General features: G+C 41.0%; 1 protein-coding gene across 4 annotated transcripts in view; it reads right to left on the bottom strand.

Moving 5' to 3' along the window:
• Nucleotides 1–1044: 1044 nt before the first annotated feature.
• The window catches only part of MAP4K4 (mitogen-activated protein kinase kinase kinase kinase 4), a 177680-nt gene continuing 152644 nt past the window's right edge, over nt 1045–26080 (bottom strand). For 2 of the 4 annotated variants that reach the window (XM_083174380.1, XM_083174382.1), the window contains 13 exons: nt 25325–25333; nt 18178–18353; nt 17958–18078; nt 17017–17199; nt 14041–14158; nt 12981–13151; nt 7910–8053; nt 7164–7298; nt 5443–5543; nt 5135–5284; nt 4713–4872; nt 4411–4550; nt 1045–3978 (listed from right to left, as the gene is read on the bottom strand). In XM_083174380.1, coding sequence (XP_083030506.1) covers nt 3895–3978; nt 4411–4550; nt 4713–4872; nt 5135–5284; nt 5443–5543; nt 7164–7298; nt 7910–8053; nt 12981–13151; nt 14041–14158; nt 17017–17199; nt 17958–18078; nt 18178–18353; nt 25325–25333 — 1692 coding nt within the window. In that variant the 3' untranslated portion in view covers nt 1045–3894. The remainder of the gene's footprint in view (nt 3979–4410; nt 4551–4712; nt 4873–5134; nt 5285–5442; nt 5544–7163; nt 7299–7909; nt 8054–12980; nt 13152–14040; nt 14159–17016; nt 17200–17957; nt 18079–18177; nt 18354–25324; nt 25334–26080) is intronic. The other 2 variants (XM_083174381.1, XM_083174383.1) reach the window with 1 other exon arrangement.

Raw genomic sequence — 26080 nt, 5'->3', positions numbered from 1 at the left:
CTGCGCTCGCCACACTATTCTATTCTCAACTCCACGCCGACGTGGATAGTGGGGGTATGAAAAGGTCGGAGGATGCGTACCTCCGCCCCTCGCGGGCTCGCTGCGCTCGCCACGCTTCGGGTTCGCGTTGATCGTGGGGTGGCGTAAAGTACTTTTGGGGGGACATTTCACTGTTCTGGGGTGTTTTTGGGGCTTTCTGGCCCATTTACCATTGTTTCCTATGATGATTTGGTGAAATTGAGGTATTTAACATTGTTCCCCATGACAAATCGGCGGCATCGCGGGTACATTGAGCCATTTAACATTGTTTCCTATGGGGAAATCGTGGGCATCCCGTCTGGACCATTTAAGCCTTTTTTAGCCGCATACGACGCGATTTTGACTTTTTTCAATGCATTTCAATGGGAAAATCGGGGGCATCACGTCGTATACCACTAAAAATGACACCCGATGCCCGCGATTGTGGCCGTGCTAGGAAACAAGTACCTTTGTTTCAGCTAAAATTTACGGATTTTGTTCCTTTCCCCTTCACCCTCTTTGCTTACTTGATTCCGCTCCCTTTTAAATTTTTTACTTTCCATTTTTCCCCCCAGGATGTGAAAACCACAAAGCTTCCAAGATTTTTGTTAAACATTGTGCAAAATTAATAAAAAGTAAACAACATTGTGTTCCTTCATTTCTGATCTTTTCAGGTAAGGTGAACTAGCATGCCTATTGAAAGCAGATGTCAGCTGTAAAGTTGGGTACATACTATGCGGGGGGATCCGGCATCAGCAAGTGCAGAGACCATACCCTTACTTACAATGTCGTTCGTTGTCTGCAGGAGCGTACATAGTCAATGACATAGGCCAGGACAGGTTTATGGTGATGTCCTGTTGTAGTGTTTTCATTGCAATAGTTCTATTGTAATGTAAACCTCCTACAGTTAATTACCTGGCTTCTGGGAATTGTCATACTCGGAACAAAAGTATTTTTGAACACGTTAGCCTAAGATTATTTTGTCTGGATGGTTTCAATCATTCAAATGAATGCAGTCCACATAACTGTAGGTGTAATTTTTACTTTATTTAAGGAAAAAAATGGGGAAAATAGGAATATCCATGTAACACAGTAGACATAAGTTAGATAGCACTGCAAAAGGTCTGTGAATGTTTCACTTGACACAAGTCAGATTTGCAGTTCAACAATTAGTAATTTTATGCAGTTTGTCACTGTTATCTTTTCGCACTGTTATTAATCTGAAAAAAAGTTTGAGGTTATAGGTCACAAAATGTGTATTACTAAAATTATGCAAAAATTCACTTAAAAAAAACATAAATATGTGATGCACATTAGTTTAACAAAAAATGTAAACATTTTCTCCAACGTAACATGTGCATGAAACAAAACAAAAAAACGGAAGCAACACTGCAGTCAGTTTCAGTAATTCAAACATACAAGAATATTATTTCTTATGCATTAACTAAAATTAAGGAGCAACTGGTTTCTGTTTTCTTGTATATGATGTTAAAGACATTGTACATATTTATCACGTAGTGGTTTTTGTTAATACTGGTATAACTAATATGTTACACTAGGGTATTTTGGAATTATTTTGGATAGAAGTGTATCCCACCTAATTCAAACAACAGAAGTATCTTTGTTTGTAGCTTTGGAACCGTATGTTAAAATATACAAACACAGCAGTTTTAACCATCAAAATTTACCAGTTGTGATTTCTCCAGGTAAAATCAGTAGCTTTTGACTGAAGGGGACAAAAATAAAGGCAACAAGAACAAGGTCAAGAATTACATAGGACAATTTTGGATACATTGGGCTCACTGGAGAAATAAAAACTCGACGAGACGAGGAGAGAGGCAGGAAGGAGGTTAGAACTCACTGTGTTCGGCTCATTTCAGACGCCTCCTTAGGACTTCTGCCATTTTTAAATGTAAATTGAACAAAATGTACACATCAGCATTGCTTTTCAGTGCTATTGGAATGAATATCCAACAAAATTCCAAATGCATGTTTCTGCTAATAATAAGGCTTCCGTATGATTTGAATGAATGGTCGTATGTATAAGGGATGGCTGCGGAGAAGAACTCAAATTGTGAGGCTAGTTGACTATGAAAGCTTCCCAGCTTTTACTTCAAAACCCAGTCCACTCGCTCACTGCATATATTACATGGCAATTAAAGAACCAAAATGCTTTAATACAATGGCAGAAACAGAAGGGTAGTCTATTTCTTTATTAAAAAGAGAAACTGTTCACAAATGAACAGCTTAAGGCAGCTGTCAACAATGTACCCCACACCAGAAAGGATTGTAGAATAATGACACTGTGCATTGCTACATTAACCACAATTGTACACTCCAGAAACCTCAAGTAAAGAATGGGTAGCCATTAAACAGGTTATCCTTGTTCAGACATTTATTACAAATGTCAAAACTTTCAGAAAATAAAGCAGACTATTTCATATTTTCATTAAAAAATTCAGAACCGGGAATCTTACGTCTAAACACAGGTACAGTATGTCAGTTATGAGTAAGCAATATTAACTACATTCTTAGAATTGTTTTAGTGCATTGCATTTTTTAGAAAAGGAATACATCACCCGCCCCCAGGAATAAGCCCACCCATATCCCCTTTAAGACTCCTACATTATACAATTTAGAGAACTAGGCTAAAAACACTGATCTCCCCGGATGCTACACTTGAAATTCACAGAAGTGAAATCCCTACTGATTCAGGTCAAAAACATACTTGTGAAACAAATGAACTTAAATGATTAAACAAAAACATTATAGGAAAAGCCAATAAACCTCCTCAGTATTTCTTGCCACCATGTAGCTATTTTGTGCCGTAAATGAATGTCAACTTTTGTTGTCTTGGACAAACTGACACATATTTGGTAACTAAAAATTACACATTCATGTTATAAATCAATGAGCGTAAAAAAACAGAAGGAAAAAAATTAAAACAACAACCTTTTTGTAAAGCCCTTCAGTGTTCAGGATGTCTGCAAATAAGCTGCAGGTTTCATGCCACTAAAAGGGGTTTGTGCATCGCCCAGAATGAGGTAGGAGAAAAGATAAGCTGATTGGAATTTGCCTGTAATGTCCAGCTCCGCAACCCTGTTATGTTCCCTTTCTACAGTACAGATTTAGGTTAATTCACTGCGTGCACACTTACTGTGGATTTCTAGGTGGAACCCCCCCCTCCCTGGAAAAAAACTAAAAAACACAACTATGGATGAGGCAGCGCTAATACTGTGACACATTCTGTAAGGATGCAGAAAGAACATAAAAGAAAACATTTTGCATGTATTCAGGCAAAGTCCAGCAATGCACAACATTGGACCAAACCATTGTGTAGAAAAAAAAAAAATACATTAGCTGCTGCCTTTCACATTTTATAAATACAGTTATTATATGAACGTTACCTGTCAGATTCAACATAAAAAAAACGAAAATCCACTAAATTAAATAACTGAAATATTATATAAGCCTGGCTGTGCATCATCAGAAAGGCTTAAAAGGTTCTCCTGGTCTGCCCTCTTGTGTCAAGTTCCATTTTTTCATGGTGAAAGGATGCTTTTAGCGGGATTTGTTTTTGTACTTCTCACTCATAACTTATTTTAAGTGACAGGAAGTGTATAAGTTAGTATGCTTATTCCAAATCTCAGATGTTTATAGCACCCAACAAAGGCATTACAGCCTCCGCTGCCTTGCAAGCTACAGAATGGTTATGTTATCTGCTCCCCTAAGTTAGAAACACAAAATCCACTAAATGAATGCAAACTCCATCTTGAACAAAAAGAACGTCAGTGCACAGGATGTACTCCAGTTGTAGATGATTTCAAGTTACGGAGATTATGAAGACCGTAGGGGAGATCTCAGCAGATCCACTCATCACCAGCTCAAAAGAGAACTCCTGCCGAGGGTCATGAAATATACTTGACTGCTGCCACCAGACCGTACAGAGGCAAAGAAAACCTATGCACAGAGAACAGACGTTTACTACAAGAACTGTATTGCTCTTAAATACATTATACTGTACACACAGACGCAGTAATGTGCCACACAAGAAGTTATAAATACACACATTAATATTATTGTTTTACTTTGTACAAGGAAGAACAGGATGATGCTAAACACTCTAGAACTGGGGTAGCGAACCCTAGTCCTCGAGAGCTACCAACAGTGCATGTTTTGCAGGTCTCCTCACAGAATCACAAGTGAACTAATTAGCTCCATCTGTGTATCTTTTAAAATGTGTCAGTGATTAATGAGTGCAGCTGTGCAGCAGCTAAGTTGTCTGGAAAATGTGAACTGTTGGTAGCTCTCGAGGGCTAGGGTTGGCTACCACTGCTCTAGAACACAACGTTTGTCAGATTAATATGAAACCTATACTTCAAAAATAAATACCTTATCATTTCGTTCACACAAGAACTTTAGCCTTTGTGCCCTTTTGTGCATAAATACCCCATCAAGGTGACCAGTTTCTACAGACCGAATTTCAATGGCTTTCTCACCCCATCCCATTATCTGGTTAGATCGGATATATGCTGGGAAAACAAAATCAGAAACAGGAATTCACTTTAATAGCATCACCATTTATATCAATATTCTAACTTCTTACATGCAGTATATAATTAATAAATTGAAAGTATATTTAATGGGAGAACAAAGCAGCTTTACATTGAACTTTAATACCACTTGAAACATACCAACTGATGTAGGCATTTCACCCCATTGTAGAACCACATCTTTGGTGATCCTTCCATAAGTATTAACATAGACGCCTTCATCTTCGTAACAAACCAGCAACTCCATGCCATCTGTATTTGGGAGAATAATAATTGCATGTGGCTGGATACTGCTCTGGATCTAAAAGAGAAGCACATCCAGACAAAAATACTCACGTCAACAGGGTTGTCATTCCCAAAAACAAACAAAAACTGTAACCGGCCCAATGTAGGCTTTACACACAAAGTTCATTCCAACTTGTTGAACTCATTGCTATGGTCATACGATGAGATGACTCAAATTCATATAATGAATAAGGCAGATAACCTCTATAAGAACTCATCAGAAAAACGTCTACTAAGAAATAGCTTTACATTCTTAATAAACAATTAACGGTCCTCACATGTGTTGGTAAATAAATGTCATAGACTGCTCCAGAGTCCACATCAACAGCATGAAAGCCAGCACAGGAACCGTAGATGACTTTTAGCCTCTGTCCTTCTTCTACTGTCAGGTCCACCAACAGCGGCCTGTGTACCAAGTCACCGAATGACTGAAAGAAATCACCCAACATATTAGGGTCATGTTCTAATGATGTAGTGTTTTAAAAACACAATTTCTCCATTTAAAACAGTTATCCATAAATATACCGTATAAACCTCATTAGCCAAAGAAAGTGAAAACTATTTGAGCAAATATCAATATACCTACCTTAAAGGCCATGAACTTATGATATGGCTTTGGCGCCCAGGCATAGACTTCCACTGAACACTTTAAAGCAATTACCAAAAACTTGATGCGCTCATATTTTACTAAGAAAGAAAGAAAGAAATACAATAGAAATCAAAACTAAGATTTTTTTTTTACAAAAGACAATAATTGTAATATTGGATATCAATCTAGTTAAGTTTCACACTCAAAGATACAGTACCTTAAATATTTTCACTGCAATATATACAGAAAATTACATGTGAATTACTGTATATCTTGTGTTCTATCTATTAGAGGGGAAAAAAAACCTCTGTAGGAAATGGAAACCTTGTTCCCATACAGCAGCAGCCATGAGTTAGGGTCCTTATGTGCCCCCCTCCTTCCCTTATTTAATTTCATGTCAGCACTATTATACCACAAGAGCATTAGTGAGGGTGGGTAGTGATTTTGGACAAGCCGGCATGGTACCAGTTGGTGTTCCAATTCATCCTAAACATATTTGCTGTCAAAGATCTTGACCAGAAATGTCCAGCAAAAATACTTTATTTTCAATGAGCATAAGGGCTCTGCATATGGTGATCTGAGGTGTAGGTGTGTGTATGTGTGTGTCTGATGGGCCATGAAAACTCACTCCACAAAGCTTTGGACAAACAGCCCATATGGAGGTTGCTTCCACAACTAGTTTGAAAATAGTCTGAGTGTTGCAACAATGAGCAATCTATGGGTAGACAATCATGTCTACTCATATTCCCTTTAGATAGCATAATTATTTAGAGAAGACAAATGAATGGACCTGCGTGTGAGTTTGCAATAATGTAGCTACAGTATGTGAATATATTTACCACAGTATTAGTCTTGGTTTCTTGCCTTTTTATACTATTTCATTATAAATGAAAGAGAACAATAATGATAATTAGATGTATGCATTTGTTAGATACTGTATGGATTTGGCTGAAGAGACAAAGATGCACTTATATAAAGGTATGTAGCCACCCCGTGTAATATGTAGTACAGGTTGAGTATCCCGTATCCAAAATGCTCGGGACCAGGAGAATTTTGGATAGCGGATTATTCCGTATTTCGGAATATTTTAATATTTAAATGATGTATTTTGAAGTATCTTGCATTTATGCTGTATAAACACATAAAATACACCCATATATATTTTATTACCACATGAAATGCACACAAATATATTTTATTTGTTAAAAAAACAAGGTTTCAAAACATGAAACAAAATTTGTGTACTATCTCAGAATTGAATTTGAAGGCCAAGCAATCATTGTCTTGTACATATATAGTGCCAGTTACATATCATGTCACCAGTAGTGCTGTTACAAATGTCCCCAGTGAGTTTTTAGCAAAAAAATATTTTTTTTTTTCACTTTCTGGAATGTATGGTTTTCGGAATAATTCGGATAACGGATATTCAGATACGGGATACTCAACCTGTATGTATATATCTAGAAATCTCTCTTAACCAAAAAACGGAGAACATTTCAGGTTTAATAATCAGAAGGGAAAAAAAATCATCCTCCCTACCGATGTTGTCTATGTAAGGAAATCATTATTTCTGCTCTTGTATATTACAGAACTCAAATTCTCACATCTCACTGTAATGTTTATTTTTAATGATGATTTGGTAAAGCTTCTAAATGAAATAAATAAAATCAGTATATTTAGCCAAAATTCAGGGGATAATTTCCAAGTTAGCCACATACCAACTTTATAGTGCACACAGCCTTCCAAATCCCCCACAGTTGTCCAGCCCTGCTTCTTCTCCACCTCTGGGTCATTGCGGAGGATTTTATTTCTCAGCCATGACAAATAGTACACTCTCAGCTTGTTCTTTTTTCCTGAATAAAAAAACGCACAGTACATTTTTTTTCATTACATTGCCATTATGCTTACAATTATACTATATTTAATAGCGCTCGTCCAGTATGATTAGGTCAACCGTCCATTATATGCAAACGCCTAAATTTTAGCCTTCAGGTCTCTCAATTAGAAGTTTGGTTATTCAGACTTACAGATAGTGGTAGATGCTCAAATTAGTTCAGTACTACTTTTCAGGTGCATGAAAGGGAGGGGTTAATACTTAGTCAGTAACAAGACATTGGTTCCCCCAGCACACTGAATAGTAATAGTAACCAATCTTGAACACTACATGATAATAGAATTCAGAGATATTGGTTACATATACCTGCGCAGGTGTATGACATGCCCCCAAGCCGCGTCAAGGCTTCTCTGTAACCCCCAATATACAGAGAAGCCTTGACGCGGCTTGGGGGCATAGCATACACCTGCGCAGGTATATGTAACCAATATCTCTGAATTCTATTATCATGTAGTGTTCAAGATTGGTTACTATTACTATTCAGTGTGCTGGGGGAACCAATGTCTTGTTACTGACTGGTTATTCAGACTGTCAGCACCTTGAAAACATTTCATATATGTTCTCTGTTACCTGATATAGTGACCAACACATTTAATCCTTCCAGGACATCCATCTGCAGAAATCTCCTCCTGTTGATGAGGGGGTACACTTTCCCCTGACCACTCCTGTCTAACAGCATTAGTCCACTTTCAGTGCCCACCAACAAATTAACACCTGTGTGAGAAAATGAACAATAAATTATTATTAGTACTTGTAATTCTGTCTACTCGCAAGGATAGAAACACATTTGCTTAATGTATCTGCATCTGGACCAGGAGTGGGCAATAAGCACTGGCCAATGCAAAGTCGTTCTGTATTAGACTGCATGAAATACAAAATGAGATGCTACCGTCTGTATGGTTATGTCCTGTACTTTCTGGAATTTGTGTCTGTATAAAAGGTCCCATACAGTATGTATTGTACACATCTCATCTCCCTGTGTTTCATTGAAAAGTCACTGCTAGACTCCTTAATGAGGAAATACTTTTTATAGTAGCAGCAACAGCAGAGAAATACAGTGGAAAACTAACATTTACCAATGAGGAGCCAAATGACAGCAGAAACCCTTATCTAATAAAATCATCAGATACAAAGCATAACGGATAATAGATGCATTTTGAAATAAAACAAACAGACCTATGAGCAAGATAAAGTAAATTTTGTACAGAGCAGAACAGAACAGAACAGAACAGGTACACTGGTTGTACCGGTCATGTCAGAGTACAGGCTGATAAATAAAATGGCAGTGTCCACTTTGAAACACGTTCTATTATTTTATATGGGTTGTATAATTGTATTTATACAAATTGGATAGAAGTATACGATTTTTAACATTCAATTTGAAACTGCATACTTCTATTACTCGCATTGTTTTACACTTCTGCTGTAAGATGTACATGGTGTACAATCCTATATGATGTGGAACCTACAAAATAGAAGTACGCACAATCTAGATCTGGGGTAGCCAACTTCAGTCCACGAGAGCTACCAACAGTTAATGTTTTCCAGAACCACAAGTGAAGTAATTAGCTCCACCTGTGGAGCTTTGAAAATGTTTCAGCTAGTAATGGAGTGCACCTTTGCAGCAGCTAGGTTGTCTGGAAAATGTAAACTGGGTACTTGTGTATTATCACGGCTCCCACGATTTCCATCTTATGGGATCTTATACAATTTAAAATTGTATACCATTGTATATGGCATACGATGAGATGAGATGAGATTTTAAATTGTATAAGCACACCAATGGGTGCTTTCAAGGTCAATTGGCCCCCCTATAAGATTTTTAATTGTATAAGCACCCTAATGGGTGCTTACAATGTTAAATGCACCCCCACGCCACCCCAACCCGAAGCGTGGCGAGCGCAGCGAGCCCACGAGGGGCGGCGGTACGTGTCCTCCGACCTTTTCATACCCCCACTATCCATGTCGGCGTGGAGTTGACTTTATATAGTCTGGCGAGCGCAGCGAGCCCCGCGAGGGGACGCGTAATACTTTACATGTATTACGCGTCCGCTCGCCACGCTTCGGGCTCGCCACAATATATACTATCGACTCCACGCCGACATGGATAGTGGGGGTATGAAAAGGTCGGAGGACGCGTACCGCCGCCGCTCGCCACGCTTCGGGTTGGCGTTGATAGTGGGGGTGGCGTGGGGGTGCATTTAACATTGTAAGCACCCATTAGGGTGCTTATACAATTAAAAATCTTATAGGGGGGCCAATTGACCTTGAAAGCACCCATTAGTGTGCTTATACAATTTAAAATCTCATCTCATCGTATGCCATATACAATGGTATACAATTTTAAATTGTATCAGATCGGGTCCCATCGCAGCACATCTCATCGCATACCATCTTAAGCCTTATGGTATGCAATGAGATGGGATCTGTGATAGTACACAAGTACCGTAAACTGTTGGTAGCTCTCGAGGACCATAGTTTTTCCCAGTTGCGCATGGGTGATGAATGGCATCACCTCTGTTTCTTTATGCCTGGAAAGTTGGATGCATGATGGGTTCATCCAGATCAGAGCAAAGAACTGTTATCCAACGTATTCGCGCAAAAGGCGAGCGTGCTTCAGAAACTTATCGCAGGATGAAGGCAGTGTAGCAGGATGCTGCTGCACTGTAGATAAGCATGTGAACAGTGCATCATATAATCCAATGGTTCTCAAACACGGTCCTGTGGACCCCACACAGTTCACGTTTTCCCAGGTCACCTGGCAGGTGCACAGGTGCCTTGATTACTCACTGACAGCTTTGAAAAGATCCGCAGGTGGAGCTAATCATTTCATTGTGATTCTGTGAGGAGACCTGCAAAACATGCACTGTGTGGGGTCCTGAGCACCGAGTTTGAGAGCCTGGGATATAATCCACAGCAAGCTTGGTAATGGCAAAAATCAGAAGTTGGCAAGAATAGGTGTTTGCTTGACCCATCTGTTTTGGTATGCGGGACAAGGAACAGATTTCATTGCCATAGCAGTGCAGCAGTAATTTCACTTGATCTGATGAATGAGATCCTCCAGAGCTGAAATCTTGGCAGGGGTGGTGACAATGTGCGCCTGCCCAGGCCATGGCAAGTCCTTGATGCTTTCGTGTCCCGACTCATAATGCTGACACCATGAGAACATGGTGCACCGTATGAGACACTGCTCTCCGTACACCGCCTTCAACCTGTAATACATTTCTGAAGCATGCTCGCCTTCTACGTAAATAAATTGGATAACCGCTCTTTGTACTGATGTTGAGGAATCCATCATGCATCATCTGCGCAAAATAAATTTCCTAGAATGTAGAAACTGAGGCAAAGCCATTCACTACACATGCACAACTGGGAAAAATGCCTAACCATATATCGGCAAACACATTAACCGACTGCAATTAGATATGTCACTACAGCAAACGTCTCCTTTTCATTTGGGAACACTATGGGGGGTATTCAATCTCCCGCAGCCATCACCCAGCTTGAGGAAGGAGGTAGTAAGACCTCCGAAACGCTTTGCTGCTAATCCATGCCTTCTGCACTTTGAACACGGAGCACCTTGGCACAGGATCACTTTATTTGGATGCACTTGCACTTTATCTACTGGATTTATCCCTCATCCTAGCTCACTGCAGTGGTGCCACAGATATGGACCACGAACATAGCCCACCGCAGTCCACATTTATGGTGAGATACCTTATGCATTGTCAACTTGCATCCAGTATAAAGTGCACCCAGAAGTAAAGTATTTGTCATGTCCCATTGTATGTAAATCAATTTGTTCTGCTTTGATGTAATACAACTATTTTGCCATTAATGCAAAAGTGTATTCAACATTGTTTGGAAGAGTTGCGCAACGCCACACAAATTTGTAGTGTCCAGTATCTATTGGTAACGGTGTATCCCCTTTTCTTGTGTGGTAGGCTGCACCCTTCCAATTCATTGCGCTCTCCCACCCACAAACCACTGTTCCTAAAAGTCTTCTCTTTTAATTTAAAAATTGCCAATTATAACTCACACAAACAAACCTGCTCTAATTAGGTCTGACTTTACAGAGCTAGTCTTCCTAACTCGGCTTCCATTACTTCCTGGCCTGCAATTGTTATATATTATATATGTAGCATAACAGATGGTCTGAATAAATCGGACACTTCTGGTCTAAACTACAAAGCTGTATCCTCTCTACGCATGCCTTAGATCGGGTCATATTTTTTTGCAATGGAATAGACTTTTTTGCATATTAGAGAATCTCTCTGGATCATGAAGTTTTATGTTTCAATACACCTATTAATAGTGCATGGTCTTTTAGATTAAAAAGGTCAATTGGGACAGAGATACATAATATATATTCCAAGTGGATCTGAAAGAATCATGTTCACAAGTGTTTTCCACACTCTTTCTTGTCATTTTAAGCATAGTGCATATGTCATATCTGAAACCTTCTCTCAGAAACCTTGCGTTTAATCAGGTACTGTATGGTGGGTGGGAAGATAGATTCCCAAGCCATATGCCTCATGCTGAAGGTTTCACTTATTATAGTTAAAAATGTACAGGATAAGGAATTGCCAGTAATTGAATTGGTCTCAGCTAGGCAGTACAGAGATATAAAGGAGTTTCCTGAAGAAAACATATTGGTTTTAGTGGTATCATGCAAGTACATACCTGATAAGGACATTCATGGCAAATGGTGTAATGTCACACCTATACCTAATATTTCTCCATTCACCTCACCTTTAGCATTTATATGTAATAGTATGATGTGTACAGCTCTTCTTGCACCGTTTATTTAAAAAATCAAGCATGTGCAATAAGCTGCTTCCACTTAGGACAGGCATGTCCAAACTATGGGCCTTATTCTAGTTCACTCTTTCTGACAAAATCCTTCTTAGATGGACAAAACCATGTACACTGCAGGGGGGCAGATGTAAAATGTGCAGATAGAATTAGATTTGGGTGAGTTATTTTGTTTCTGTGCATGGTAAATACTGGCTGCTTCATTTTTACACTGCAATATAGATCTCACTTTGAAGTAAAACCCCACCCAAATCTAACTCTCTCTGCACAAGTAACATCTGCCCCACCTGCAGTGCACATGGCTTTGTCCATCTAAGAAGGAATTTGTCAGAACGAGTGAACCAAAATAACCTCCTATGGCCCTACAGCTATTGTTAAACTACAAGTCCATCATGCCTTGCCACAGTTTAGCAATTAGGTAATGCTAAAACTATGGCAGGGCATGCTGGGATGTGTAGTTTCACAGCAGCTGAGGGCCACATTTTGGACATGCCTGATTTAGGAAAAGAAAATATGCAAAATGCAGATTATTATGAATAATCTTTGACAATAAGATTTATTTGGACAATAACAAGGTGAATAAATAGAAGAAAGAAAAGCACTCTGTTTGGGGGCACAAGTGTTTATACTCCCAATTACTCTCAGGTGAGCACCTCCACATTACTCATTAGTGCCAAGGCACTTACGTGTTTATCTATTGTAGATACATCACGATCTTCTCTTTTGACTGTTGATATATATAAGTTGAGTGGTGCTGGTGCACAGGTATTCTTCCCCATCTCCCATCCCAATGTTAAAACGATAACAATTTGGTCGGACAACTCACCCCACAGTGCTGCACATAATATCTCAGAATTAAATCTCTTCTTATATTTGCGAATCTCCGGTGTATCGCTCTGTGGCCTTGTATTTGTGGGATTTACATTAACAACTGATCCTTTCCTTGTAGGATCCTGCCTCATAGCATCTGGCCTCAGTGCTTCACTGGAAAATCCCACTAAAATAAAATTAGTATTTTTAAGGTTAGCTTCCAGTGTGCGCATGTAAGTACCTGAAAGATATAAGGAATCATATGTTTATTGACAAGATTATCAGCAATATTTCAGTCTTAGTTCTTATCTATCTGTACACTGCACACAGCAAGCAGGGTGGGGGAGCAGACAACACTACTGGGTTTGGGTAACACATACACATCATTAACACAACAACGCAATCTTAACAAATACTGATATCTGGACAAGGGGAGTGGGTATACATATTATATTCACGGACTATGGCCATATAGCAGTCAGACTTGTGACCCACAGGTAGAGCATGCTGGATATCCTATCTGTATCCCTGGGATAAGAAAGAGTGGGCTAAGCTCTGCATGCAGTGAGGAATCAAACCTTTACTGAATAAAATGGCCAGCATTGCACAGAACGTAGAAATGAAGGTTAAGTTCATATTTATCATTTCATTTTCAACAGAACCACATTTGCAATTGCAACACATAAATGATCACTAAACACTCAACTCATAATAGTACATTTTCTTAAACCATATCTGAAGTATGCTGAAACTAATGAGACTAGTATGGCTTTCACCTTACTCAGAGTATGGATCATTTAGCCTCAGATGCTGTGACAGACACAATCATTTTGAAGGCATTTTCCTGCCTATTGTATATGTTTGCTAAATCCAACAATGCAAAGCTTGTTAGAAGCAGGGTTGCTGTTAGCCTGGAGCACAAAACACATGCTAAATTCACACTACAAATAATGCTAAAACGAAGTTTATGCTGTGACTAGGATAGCATCTATTATTAATCAACATAATTAACTCAACTGTTTTATGTAAAAGACACAAAAAAATAAATAAATAACTGTCAGCATGACAATACTTACCCACTGATGTGACAGTTGATCCACTAGATGGGGAAATCTGCAGTAAACGAGGGTCAATGAAAGGTGTAAATGAAGAGGAAGATTTGTGTTTTTGGAGAGTGTTACTTGCTGACTGGGTCTACGAGGAAGAACAAAAGGAATCACAAAAACAAAATGTACCAGGAAATGATTTCCTGAAATATATCATCAAACATTATAACATTATGAAACAATGATGGGGGCATGTTGGTTACATGATCGCTCTGTTAAGAAGTCCGTAGGATGAAAAAAGAAAAATTGAATTTTATTTTTGGCAGTCGCTAAAGTGACTAATTATGGATTACATTTATAACTGTAAATATCTATGAAGAAAATGTTCACTTACATATAATTAAGAGAATGTGAAAACCGCAGGGATATAGGGATTTTCCACTCCATTATATCCTTGTAGTGCACAAGGATTAATTATAATGTGATATACTAATGGAGAGGGAACGGTCCCATGGCAATGCATGCGGATTTACCAGGAAAGGTGGAAATTTTATCAATATGGTAAAGTTGCGCATCTGCTGGTTTTATATAAAAAGAAGGTGTGTCTGTAAAAACACACATAGGTTTTTCAAGAACACTTTAAAATGACAAAGTACTGGAACAGTGCTTGTGTGTGTCAATCAAGACAACAATATGGCACAATGCACTTTACAGACCCAGGCACTGGGTGCAGTTAATTCCTTTCTCTGTGTATTCTGGTTCTATAGGTGAAGCTTATATATAGGTGAAGCTTGATATATAGGAGGAACAGGAAGGTGCTGTACACGGTGCATAATGCAAACTGAAAGCTAATATGAAAGACTGAAGCAAAATGGTAGAAAAAGTGGATGCTTAACAGAACCTGAAGCAATATGAATGGGACACTTACTGTACAACATGTAAGCAGCTAAATACGAAATATACACATACAGAGCACAGAAGTTACATCTGCCTAACACATATTTAAAAGAATGCGTAGAAGACAGTATTTCTGTCTGTGTCCAGCCTTAGAGAATGCAAAACATTGAGAACAGGAAAGTTTACATTCTGAGACAAGGACACATAGGTCTCAACAAAATAATAAAAAAGTGAATGAAAGATGCCTAAAAAAAAAAAAAAAATGTGCCTATAGTCTACATATCGCAGCTATTGCAGTAAGATACCGGTATGATACCAATCTATGAACAGCAATGTTGTGACTTATATGCCCCTTTATGATTCAATAAAATCCACTGCCAAAGAAACTGGTAAAATTATTGGATGATAACACTCAGGACAGGGCACATGACTTCTTGCACTCTACTAAGTTATCCTCACAACACCGTATGCCTCAGTAACCAGCCTATTCTATGCTTACACTGCATGTGTATATTTTATGCACCATACAATATTGTTCAATCTGGAAGAAAATGGGAACACATCAAATAAAGTAAAAATATTTATCCTAACTGCTAGCTTTCAGCCTACTTGGTGACTCTTTGCTGGCAATTCTTCTCTATACTTTATTAGAATTTATAAAGGGATTTCATATGTGGGTAGATTCAGCAGGCATTCTAAAAACAAATATGGCCCCTATTCATCTTACATCATGACTGTACTATAGGCTGTGTATGGTGGTTCCTGTTGATAGGTTGATAGTCAATAGGGCTACCACTCTTGGTCAACTGGCAATAGGTCAGCATGTGAAAAAGGGCGACATGCAATAGGTCAACATTGACAAAATGTCAACACAAGCAAAAGGCCAACATACTATGGTCGACACATGAAAAGTTTAACAAGACGTTTTTCATGCGTTTTTTTTTTTTTGATTATTTGTTCTTACTTCGAAATCCAAGTGGGCATAGAGGGAGAATATAATTGTGTGCCAAGCGCAGCGAGGCACTGTGCCCGTTCTCACTTATAGGTTGTCCATGACAAAACAGACCCTGAAAAAACATGAAACCCCTTTGTCAACCCTTTCCAGGTTGACCTTTTGTCAATGTTGGCCTAGATCCTTGATGGCTAACCTTGACACTCCAGCTATTGTTGAACTACACATCCCAGCATGCTCTGCATCAGATTTAGCATGGCCAAAATAGCAAATCTGAAGCAGAGCATGCTGGGATGTGTAGTTTAAAAACAAACTTGAGTGTCAAGGTTAGCCATCAAGGCCCTAGACCAGTGGTTCTCAACCTTGGTCCTCAGGGACCCCCAACAGTGCACGTTTTGCAGGTCTCCTCACAAAATCACAGATGAAATAATTAGCTCCACCTGTGATCTTTTAAAATGTGCCACCTGTGTATCTGTGAGGTGACCTGGAAAACGTGCACCGTTGGGGGTCCCTGAGGACCGAGGTTGAGAACTGCCCTAGACCATGTCTATTACCTGTCGAGCAATAGTGATCGTCCTAGACAGGGGTAGCCAACTCCAGTCCACGAGAGCTACCAACAGTTAATGTTTTCCAGTTCTCCTCACAGAATCATAAGTGAAGTAATTAACTTCAGCTGTAGTTCATTTATAATGTGTCAGTCAGTAATGAGTGCACCGGTGCCCCAGCTTTGTGATCTAGAAAACGTGAACTGTTGGTAGCTCTCGTGGACTGGAGGACTACCACTGACCTAGACATTGTCGACCTAATAAACAACATTCGTGTATTGTAATTTGCTTATATTTTTGATGACACCAATGTGAAAGACATATGAATCAAGTGACAGCTGAGACCAACGGAAACACTGAGAAGTAGTATTAAACAATAGAGATGGATAACACTTCCACTGTGGTTTAATTTATGATCCTTTAACGTACCATGTGTATTGGACAATAAAAACATGCAAATGATAGTGCAATGATAGAGTGGTGAGGTTTAGTTCTGTATGGGCTAACAATCAAGAGTAGTGTTCTTCGGGAAGCATGTGACCAGATTTTGTGCTACCATCCCCTGTGGGAATGATGTTTCCGAATTAATAAGACAGCTAGTGTCAGACATACCTCATTAGCAGTTAACTTGTCCTGGGGTGTCTGTGGGGACATGGTGGGTGTCGGTTGACTTGAGGATGGGGAAGAAGTGGTGGAGGAGGAATGGCTTTGCTGTAAGAGATCTGGCAAGAGGTGAATACGCCCGGCAAAGCCATTGCTCTCAAGTTGAATGGCACGCTTTTTGTCAACTGTACTCTGTAGAAAAAACAGGCACACTTGTCTTGTTCAAGTGCTTGTTCAAATTCTAAATGTTGGACTACAAATCAATTACTAATAAGGGGTGGGGCAGTCATGGCTGCCAAGTAACTTCATGTCTCGAGGAGGCAGAAAAAAGGTGAAGGGTTTTAGAAGCCAAAGCTTTTATTGTCTTGTGTATTTTAGCTAAAAAATATCAGGGTATAAAAATACCCACATATATATTTAATGCTAATTTAAAAACCTGTTACACAAACGTGGCATTTAAGCAGCCATTGGGAGACTACCCTTGACCAAGATTCTCATCCACTAAGCATGAAGTTATGAGTTTCGTTTACAAACTTTGCATTTTCTGAAGCAAAAGCTAAATATCGTGTCACACAGTTTAGGCGCCAATTAAAAGGTTAGTGTCTTACGGAAACACTTCAGGAGGACTAGATTAAGACTGTTTTGAAAATAGGTAAGGGGCAAATCACTATTGTGTGGTCTTTGCTTAATGTCATCTTAATTGATTGAGCTCTGCACAATCTTCTGGTTCAGAAAACCATTGGGTTATTAGAAGGTTAGTATAAAGTGTCTGTGCAAAACATGCAGGAAATGAATGGGCTCCATCTACATACTGCACATGCAGGGAAACAAAAAGTACTCGCCATAAGCAATGGAGGCTAACTGCTACAACATAACAGACATGATGCAGGAGAATGGAGAGCATGAATGGATGATTCAGTTATGTAGTAGTTACTCAAGAATAGTCATACCTGTCGGACGATTAAAGTGCCTTCTTTGGAAGGGGTCATGGCAGGTTCACTTTCAACATCATCATGGACAATCATTGTTTTTACAGACTCTGTTTCACCATTACTCAAATTAAGTGAGGACCTGTACATTAAACACGGGGAAATAAAAATACAGTACTATTTTAAAATCAGTTTTAATGTCCTGAAACCACTGTTAGAAAAAGGCAACCAACAAGCATACATTGCTCTGGCATCCTCAGGGCCTGAGGCTGACTCATCTCCTCCTTCCTGTTCAATGTCATCATCCTCCTCATCTGTGGTCCCAGACTCGTCACTGGATGAAGAATAGTCTGTAACTTTATGCAGAGGTCGCACATCTTCTACAGCACGAAGTTCCTTTGCCAAAGCAGTCAGGTCCTTGTTATAAAAGGGGCAAAAACAGTGTCGTAAAAACCAAATCACTGGATCTAATTATTTATATCTGCAGTTGCAAGAAAAGGTATGTAAACCCTTTTGTTCTGATCTCCATTTAAGTCAGGAATGGGGAACCTTCGGCCCTCCAGCTGTTGTTGAAGTAAACATCCCAGCATGCCCTACTTCAGTTTTCATATTTGCCCATGCTAAATCTGTTGCAGGGCATGCTGGGATGTGTAGATCAAACAACAGCTGGAGGGCCGAAGGTTCTCCATCCCTGATATCAAGTCACAACAATAGACAAACAGTCTGCTTAAACTAAAACCACACAAACAGTTATATGTTCTCATGTTTTTATTGAACACACCATGTAAACATTCACGGTGCAGGGTGGACAAAGTATGTGAACCCTTTGGATTTATTAACTGGTTGTCCCTTCTTTGGCAGCAATAACCTCAAACCAAACGTTTCCTATATTTGGATATCAGGCCTGCACAATGGTCAGGAGGAATTTTGGACCATTCCTCTTTACAAAACAGTTTTAGTTTTTGGGGATGTCTGGTGTGAATTGCTCTCTTGAGGTCATGCCACAGCATCTTAATTGGGTTGAGTTCAGGACTCTGACTGGGCCACTCCAGAAGGCGTATTTTCTTCTGTTAAAGCCATTCTGTTTTTCTACTTCTGCGCTTTGGGTTGTTGTCCTGTGGCATTACCCATATTATTTTGAGCTTCAATTGGTGGCCTTAAGTAAAACATCTTGATAAACTTGGGAATTCATTTTTCTGTTGATGCTAGCAATCTGTCCAGGCCATGAGGCAGCAAAGCAGCCCCAAACCATGATGCCTCCCCACCATACTTCACAGTTGGGATGAGGTTTTGATGTTGTTGTGCTGTGCCTTTTTTTCTCCATACATAGTGCTGTGTGTTCCTTCCAAAACAACTTTGGTTTCATCTGTCCACAGAATATTTTGCCAGTAGTGCTGTGGAACTTCCAGGTACTCTTTTGCGAACTTCAAATGTGCAGCATTGTTTTTTGTGGACATCAGAGGCTTCCTCCATGGTGTCCTCCCATGAACTCCATTCTTCTTTAGTGTTTTACTTATCGTAGATTCATCAACAGATGTTAGCATGTGCCAGAGACTTCTGTAAGTCTTTAGCAGCACTCTGCTTCACCTCATTGAGCATTCTGCACTGTGCTCTTGCAGTCATCTTTACAGGACAGCTACTCCTAGTGAGAGTAGCAACAGTGCTGTACTTTCTACATTTATAGACAATTTCTCTTACCGTGGACTGATTAACAAAGGCTTTTAGAGATACTTTTGTAACCCTTTTCAGCTTTATGCAAGTCAACAATTCTTAATCATAGGTCTCCTGGAGCTCTTTTGTGCATCAGAGTAGCAAACACAAAACTGGTGTGTGTTTTTAATTGGGCAGGGCAGCTTTAACCAACAAGCGCAATCTCGTCTCATTGATTGGACTCCAGGTTGGCTAAAGGTGGCCATACATCAGAAAGATATTGTACCCAATCATACAATCTCAATTGATTGTAAGATGGATTGTATGCAGATTGTGTGCACATCTTGTGTACACAAATCATACAATCAATCATCAGATGGATTGTATGACTGATTGTATGATGGATTGTATGCAGATTGTGTGCACATCTTGCATACACAATCATACAGCAGATGGATTGTATGACTGATTGTAAGATGGATTGTGTGTAGATTGTGTGTCCAAAAACCACCAAGGACTGCCGGGGATTTCAAGGGAAATTGTACACAATCATGAGCGCAATCGATCTTAAGATCGATCTTTCTGATGTATGGCCAGCTTAACTCCTGAATCCATTTAGCACTTGAAGTGGTCATTACCCTAGGGTTCACATACTTTGTCCAGCCTGCACTGTGAATGTTTACATCAGGGGTCTTCAACCTTTAAGGCAGTGTGGGCCCAGAGGCGTAGCTAAGGTGGAGCCGGCGGAGCTTGTGCTCCGGGCGGCGGCACCTCGCAGTGGCGCACACTGGGGGTTTCAATTCATGTTGTGGCTGCCTGCAGCCCCCTGACAGCCCCATTCCGTCCTTCCTTAAATTTAACCCAGCGCAGCCAGTCAGTGTTATACTAGACACTGAACTAGCGCTGGCTTTCATCGCAGCTTACACACATCATCCAAACTCAGCCCGGCTACTGCCTGTGTACAGCTGTCAGAGCTTCCGCATCAGGTGGCTTCCTTTACCAAACCACCTGATGCAGAGCAGTGACAGGCAGTAGCCGGGCTGAGCTTACTGACTTCCCCTGTTGGTGAGCTGCGATGAAAGCCAGCTCTAGCGCAGTGTCTATTATAACACTGGCTGTAGCTGCCTTCCAGACATGGATTAAGGGGGAGCCCAGCTGGTACTCACCCCAAGCCCCCCACCCCCAAGAGAAGGAGACACCTGGGGACACCTCCGCGGCACATACTACATTCACTGTGAGAGAACAGCTGCTGCTCCTCAGTGATTCATTTCCGGGTGACACAGCAGACTAGAGACAGAGCTACAGTACTGAGCAGCAGCTACAGATCTCATCCTGTCCTCATCTGCTGGTATGCGTTTTGTTTATGTTGTTTGTGTATGCATATTTGTAAGCTATGTATGTATATATGCTGTGTGTATCATATATGTGTGCTGTGTATGTGCTGTATGTATGTTGTGTGTATGTGTGTTATGTATGTATATATGCTGTGTGTATCATATATGTGTGCTGTGTATGTATGTATGTTGTGTGTATGTGTGTTATGTATGTATATATGCTGTGTGTATCATATATGTGTGCTGTGTATGTGTGTTATGTATGCATCATGCTGCGTGTCTTGTGTGTATGTCTGGTGTGTTGTGTATGTGTCTAATATGATCTTGGATCTAGGCAGTGGGGAGAGGGGGTTTAGTAACTTAAAAGAGGGGGGTTAGGGATTAGACAGTGGGGCATTAGGGTTATGTACTAGCAGTTAGGGAGGGATAGCTTGCAGGGGGAGGGTTAGACAGATCATTCCTCTGTATTATATGTATTATAAATATGTGTGTGTGTGATATATATATATATATATACTCAAGAAGGTAATGTGTGTCACTCCAGGGTCTTTTTCAAAAAGCGATTTTATTCAAGAAGCATACATCATGTGCGGCTGTGCCAACGTTTCAATGCCGCAGGGGGCATTTTCCTCAAGGCGCACTACACATGAACAAGCATGTTACAAACAGCCGCTGGTGAGCAGTAATGCATTTATACTTACATTCCTGCAGAGTCATGGCCGGCAGCCGAGTGTGGCTCGGTCTCCACTTCCGCGTACGGCTGCGTTCCCGTCCACTGACGTAATTTCTGCTAGTCAGGAGTGCCCGGTAACCTGACTCGTTGCCATGGTCACTCCCTGCAACAATTAGGATGCGTCCCCGGCTGCCGTATCCATGCTCATGCCAGCCATGACTCTGCAGGAATGTACGGTAAGTATAAATGCATTACCGCTTACCGCTCCCCAGCGGCTGTTTGTTACATGTTTGTTCATGTGTAGTGCGCCTTGAGGAAAATGCCCCCTGCAGCATTGAAACGTTGGCACGTTCTTTGAAAAAGACCCTGGCATGACACACATTACCTTCTGGAGTAATCATCGTGTGGACACCCGGGCACCATCACTACCGCAGGAGAGTCCCGGTTCATCTCAGCTTCTATATATATATATTACACACATACATATGGCGTTTGCTCCTGGGCGCCAGCACCACGCATGAAAATATGGAGGGGAGGGGGGGGGGTGGGCGCTGTGACATGAGCTTGCTCCGGGTGCCATGGCTTCATGCTACACCACTGTGTGGGCCACATTAAAAAATTCAACGAAGCCCGAGGGCCACTAAGTTCTACTGTGGTATTTAGCACAGCTCTTAATAGATAGACAGCACAGCCCTCGCATAGATAGTTGGCACAGCTGCCCATACACATAAACCCTGCCCCCAATATATAGTCAGCACCAGGGCTATTTCTAAACAATTAGGGTCCCAGTGCGAACAGAATAAAAATGCAGCCCCCCATAAATAATTTGGTATTGAAGAAATACCCCCAAAAGGGGTGTGGTCTAATTATAAGGGGCGTGGGCTAATTATAAGAGTGTGAACTAGCAGGAAAACAATTACCTGACACCTCACTTTTGCAACCTGCATGACCAGACATTGGTTACCGCAGGAATGGTTGTTGTCCTTCCACGCTTAAGATGGCTGTCTAAAGGCCACACAGTGACATATAAACATGAAGGCCCATTACACCATGATGCCCATTACACATTATGCCACACACCATGATGCCCATTACACATTATGCCACACACCGTGATGCCCATTGCACATTATGCCACACCATGATGCCGATTGCACATTATGCCTCACACCATGATGCCCATTGCACATTATGCCTCACACCATGATGCCCATTTCACCTTGCACTATAAGGCCCCCAATACTCCTGCTTATGCATATGATGCCCCCAGCAGTGCCTCTCACAAAATGCCACCAGTAGTGTCCCTCATAAAATGCCACCAATAGTGTCTCTCATAAAATGCCACCAGTAGTGTCCTTCATAAAATGCCACCAGTAGTGTCCCTCACAAAATGCCCTAGTATTGCCCTCCATAGTCGGCACATTGGACAGCATGCCAGCCCTCCCTTAGTCAGCACCACATTGCACTGCCAGCCCCCCCTCCCCCATAGTCAGCACCCTACCCATACACAGGGCCACATTGCACTGCCAGCCCCACCTCCCCCATAGTCAGCACCACATTTCAGAACAGCCAGCCCCCCACCCCATGTCCAGCACAACATTGCAAAAGGCAGCCAGCTCACCTCTCCCCCCCCCCATAGTCAGCAAAGAAAACATTGCAGAGAGCCCACCCCCCTAGTCAGCACTGCGTTAGCGAGCCGGCTTCACCCTTCCCTAAGATACCTGCCTTAATCTTAGTGTCCCTGGCAGAGGGCTGCTGCTGGCAGCGGCGGCTGTCTTCACTTGAAAGGAGCAGGCAGGGACGGGTGTGCTGGTGAGGCTGGTGGCAGGGTGCGCGGCATCAGAGGCTGGCGGCGGTTGTCACTCCCAGCTGTCTTCTCTGAAAGGGCACGGGCAGGACAGGTGTGCGGCGCCGGCGTCAGGAAATACACAATGGGCATGTCTACACACAGTCCCGCCCGCCCCAGCCAGCACATCCACCTCCGCCGCGTCCTACTGCTAAGGGACTAGCGCGGAAGGTTTTTTTTTAACAGCTTTTTTTAAAATTATTTAAACGGCATTAACTGGTGGGCCAGTAAAAACAACTCGGCGGGCCACTCGTGGCCCGCGGGCCACGGGTTGAAGACCCCTGGTTTACATGTTGTGTTCAAAAAAACATGAGGACATGTAATTGTTTGTGTGGTATTAGTTTAAGCAGACTGTGATTGTCTATTGTTGTGACTTCAGTGAGTCTCAACCTGGGCAGTAGTGCCCCTGGAGGGTGTTCTTGATTTCCAGGGGGGCAGTGAAACTAAAGGGGAAAGTGGACATTTTACGGGACAGAACTCCATCCTAGACTGCAGGAGCAGTTGATTAACTTGAAACATGACTGTGAAGCCCAATCCAGTTTCCTTCAGCATGGTTATGAATCCTTTTGGGCGAAAGTAAAGGAATCTTATTCTATCCTCTGGCAAGAAGTAAAGATGTTGATTCTAGCATTTCCTTCCACATACTTAGTTGAAAGGGGTTTCAGTGTTGTGCAGCAGCTCCTGACAAAAGCAATGAAAAAGCTCCAAATATGTGAAAAGGGCGACCTACGACTGCAACTAACCAGATATTGAAAAAATTGCGTCCACTCATCAAGCTCAAGGCAGCCCTTAACAATACCGACACGTCCATGCTATACGCGTTGTAGGTACAAAGTACCTTTGGTAAAGCGTTACAAATATTTTACCCTTTTGACAATTATACTGTGATTATTCGTGATTTGGAATGACTGTTCTGCTCTTTTACTTATTTATATGTTTTAAAGAGGTTGAAAATGAAAGGTTGTCTCCTGTGAATACAATTTTTTGACGCCATTAGGTCTGAGTGATCAAAATAGTGGTTGACATGTCAGCTAACAAAAACGTCCCACCTTGTGAGCGGGAATGGGGGGTACGAAATGTAGTTAGGGGGCACCGGACAACTGGCCATTAACCAAAAGGGGGCGGTAGGCTGGAAACGGTTGAGAACCACTGACTTAGATGAAGGTCAGAACACAATTTTTGTCCAATTTATGCAAAAATCCAGGTAAGTACAAAGGATTCACATACTTTTTCTTGCAACTATATGTTATGTAAAAAAAAAAAAAAAAGCCAACAGCACTTAAAAACTAAGGGGTCAATCAATTTGGGTGTGAATTAATTGCACCTGCAAGTCAGTGCTGCAACAGTTGTACTTTATGGCAGCATGATCTCACCACAAACATTTTGCCACCCCATGGGTAACAGCAACTGCCATCTAATTGGATTCAACACTAAAGGTCCAAACACACTGGGCAATTTTGCCCAGTGTGTATGGAGAACGATCATGGGGAAAAATCGCTGCGCTGAAAATTACTCACTGAGAGATTCTTGCTCTTCTGAGCAATTTTTCCAGGGGTGGACGACCTTCCATAGCAGGACAATATGGAAAGCAGTCCACCCCATCGCTCATCTGCTGGCAATACCAGCAGAGGAGTGCCCACCGCCAGTGATGATGCGGGAGTGCACTTTTGAGCTAAAAGCAGCTCAAACTACAAAACTGAGCCACTTTCAGCTCAAAATCTCCCTGTGTGTATAGGCATTAAGTATAACTTTGGGATGGCATAGGCTTACTGGTATAAATGTAATTTATTATTTCAGGTAATATTCCCAACAGGACAAGGTTTTTAATGGAAACAAATTTTTGTTCTTATTTTGGCAATTTCACAGAGCAATGTATTGTACTTACCACTTCTCCCTGGATGAGTTCCATTAGACAGTAAAGTGCATCCACACCCACAAAAAGTGGATTCAAAAAGGAAAATGGGGAAAAAAAAAAAGTTTATAAACATTTATAAAAGAGAAAGTCGATTAAATAAAGTTACCCAAATATATGCATAGAGCAATAAATAATGAAATTCCAATTATATGTATTTTTAAAATGTTTCTAAGGAAAGAAAAGCACAAGCAAATTAGATTGTTAAAAATAGAAAAGGCTATTACTAAGTAGGGAGTGTAGATAAATAATAATGAAACCTGGTTATTGTTGATGCAATACATTGCTCGTTCATGGTTTCCAAGGATGTTCTATAGCTGGCACACGCTCACCTTTAAATTGCTTTCTAATAAATCATATGCTGCCCTCTCTAGTCTAAAACATCCCTTCTCCTAGCTCTTAAAGTACCAGCAGGCATTAACAATCAGCAGTAAAACATTAATACATGCTGCACTGCACTAAATAACACGCAATACCCTGCTGCCTGAGGCAAATGATGTTACATGAAAGCAAAGGCAAACATATTGCTAGAGATGACAGCACAACAGTCTAAATCAGGGATCGGCAACTGGCGGACCGCGGTCCATCTCCGGATCGCAAAAGATAGAAAAGTGGACCGTCTAAACTCCTGAAACTAGCAGCACCGCACTGCTAGTTTCAGGAGTTTAGACGGTCCACTTTTCTATCCGCCTGCAGCGGTCCCAGTGATGCATTGCGGCTGGTGCACGG

Source organism: Crinia signifera, chromosome 2 (genome assembly GCF_055691185.1).
Source record: "Crinia signifera chromosome 2, ASM5569118v1, whole genome shotgun sequence".
In the NCBI taxonomy this organism is placed as follows: domain Eukaryota; kingdom Metazoa; phylum Chordata; class Amphibia; order Anura; family Myobatrachidae; genus Crinia; species Crinia signifera.
This window is presented reverse-complemented; position numbering and strand designations above follow the sequence as displayed.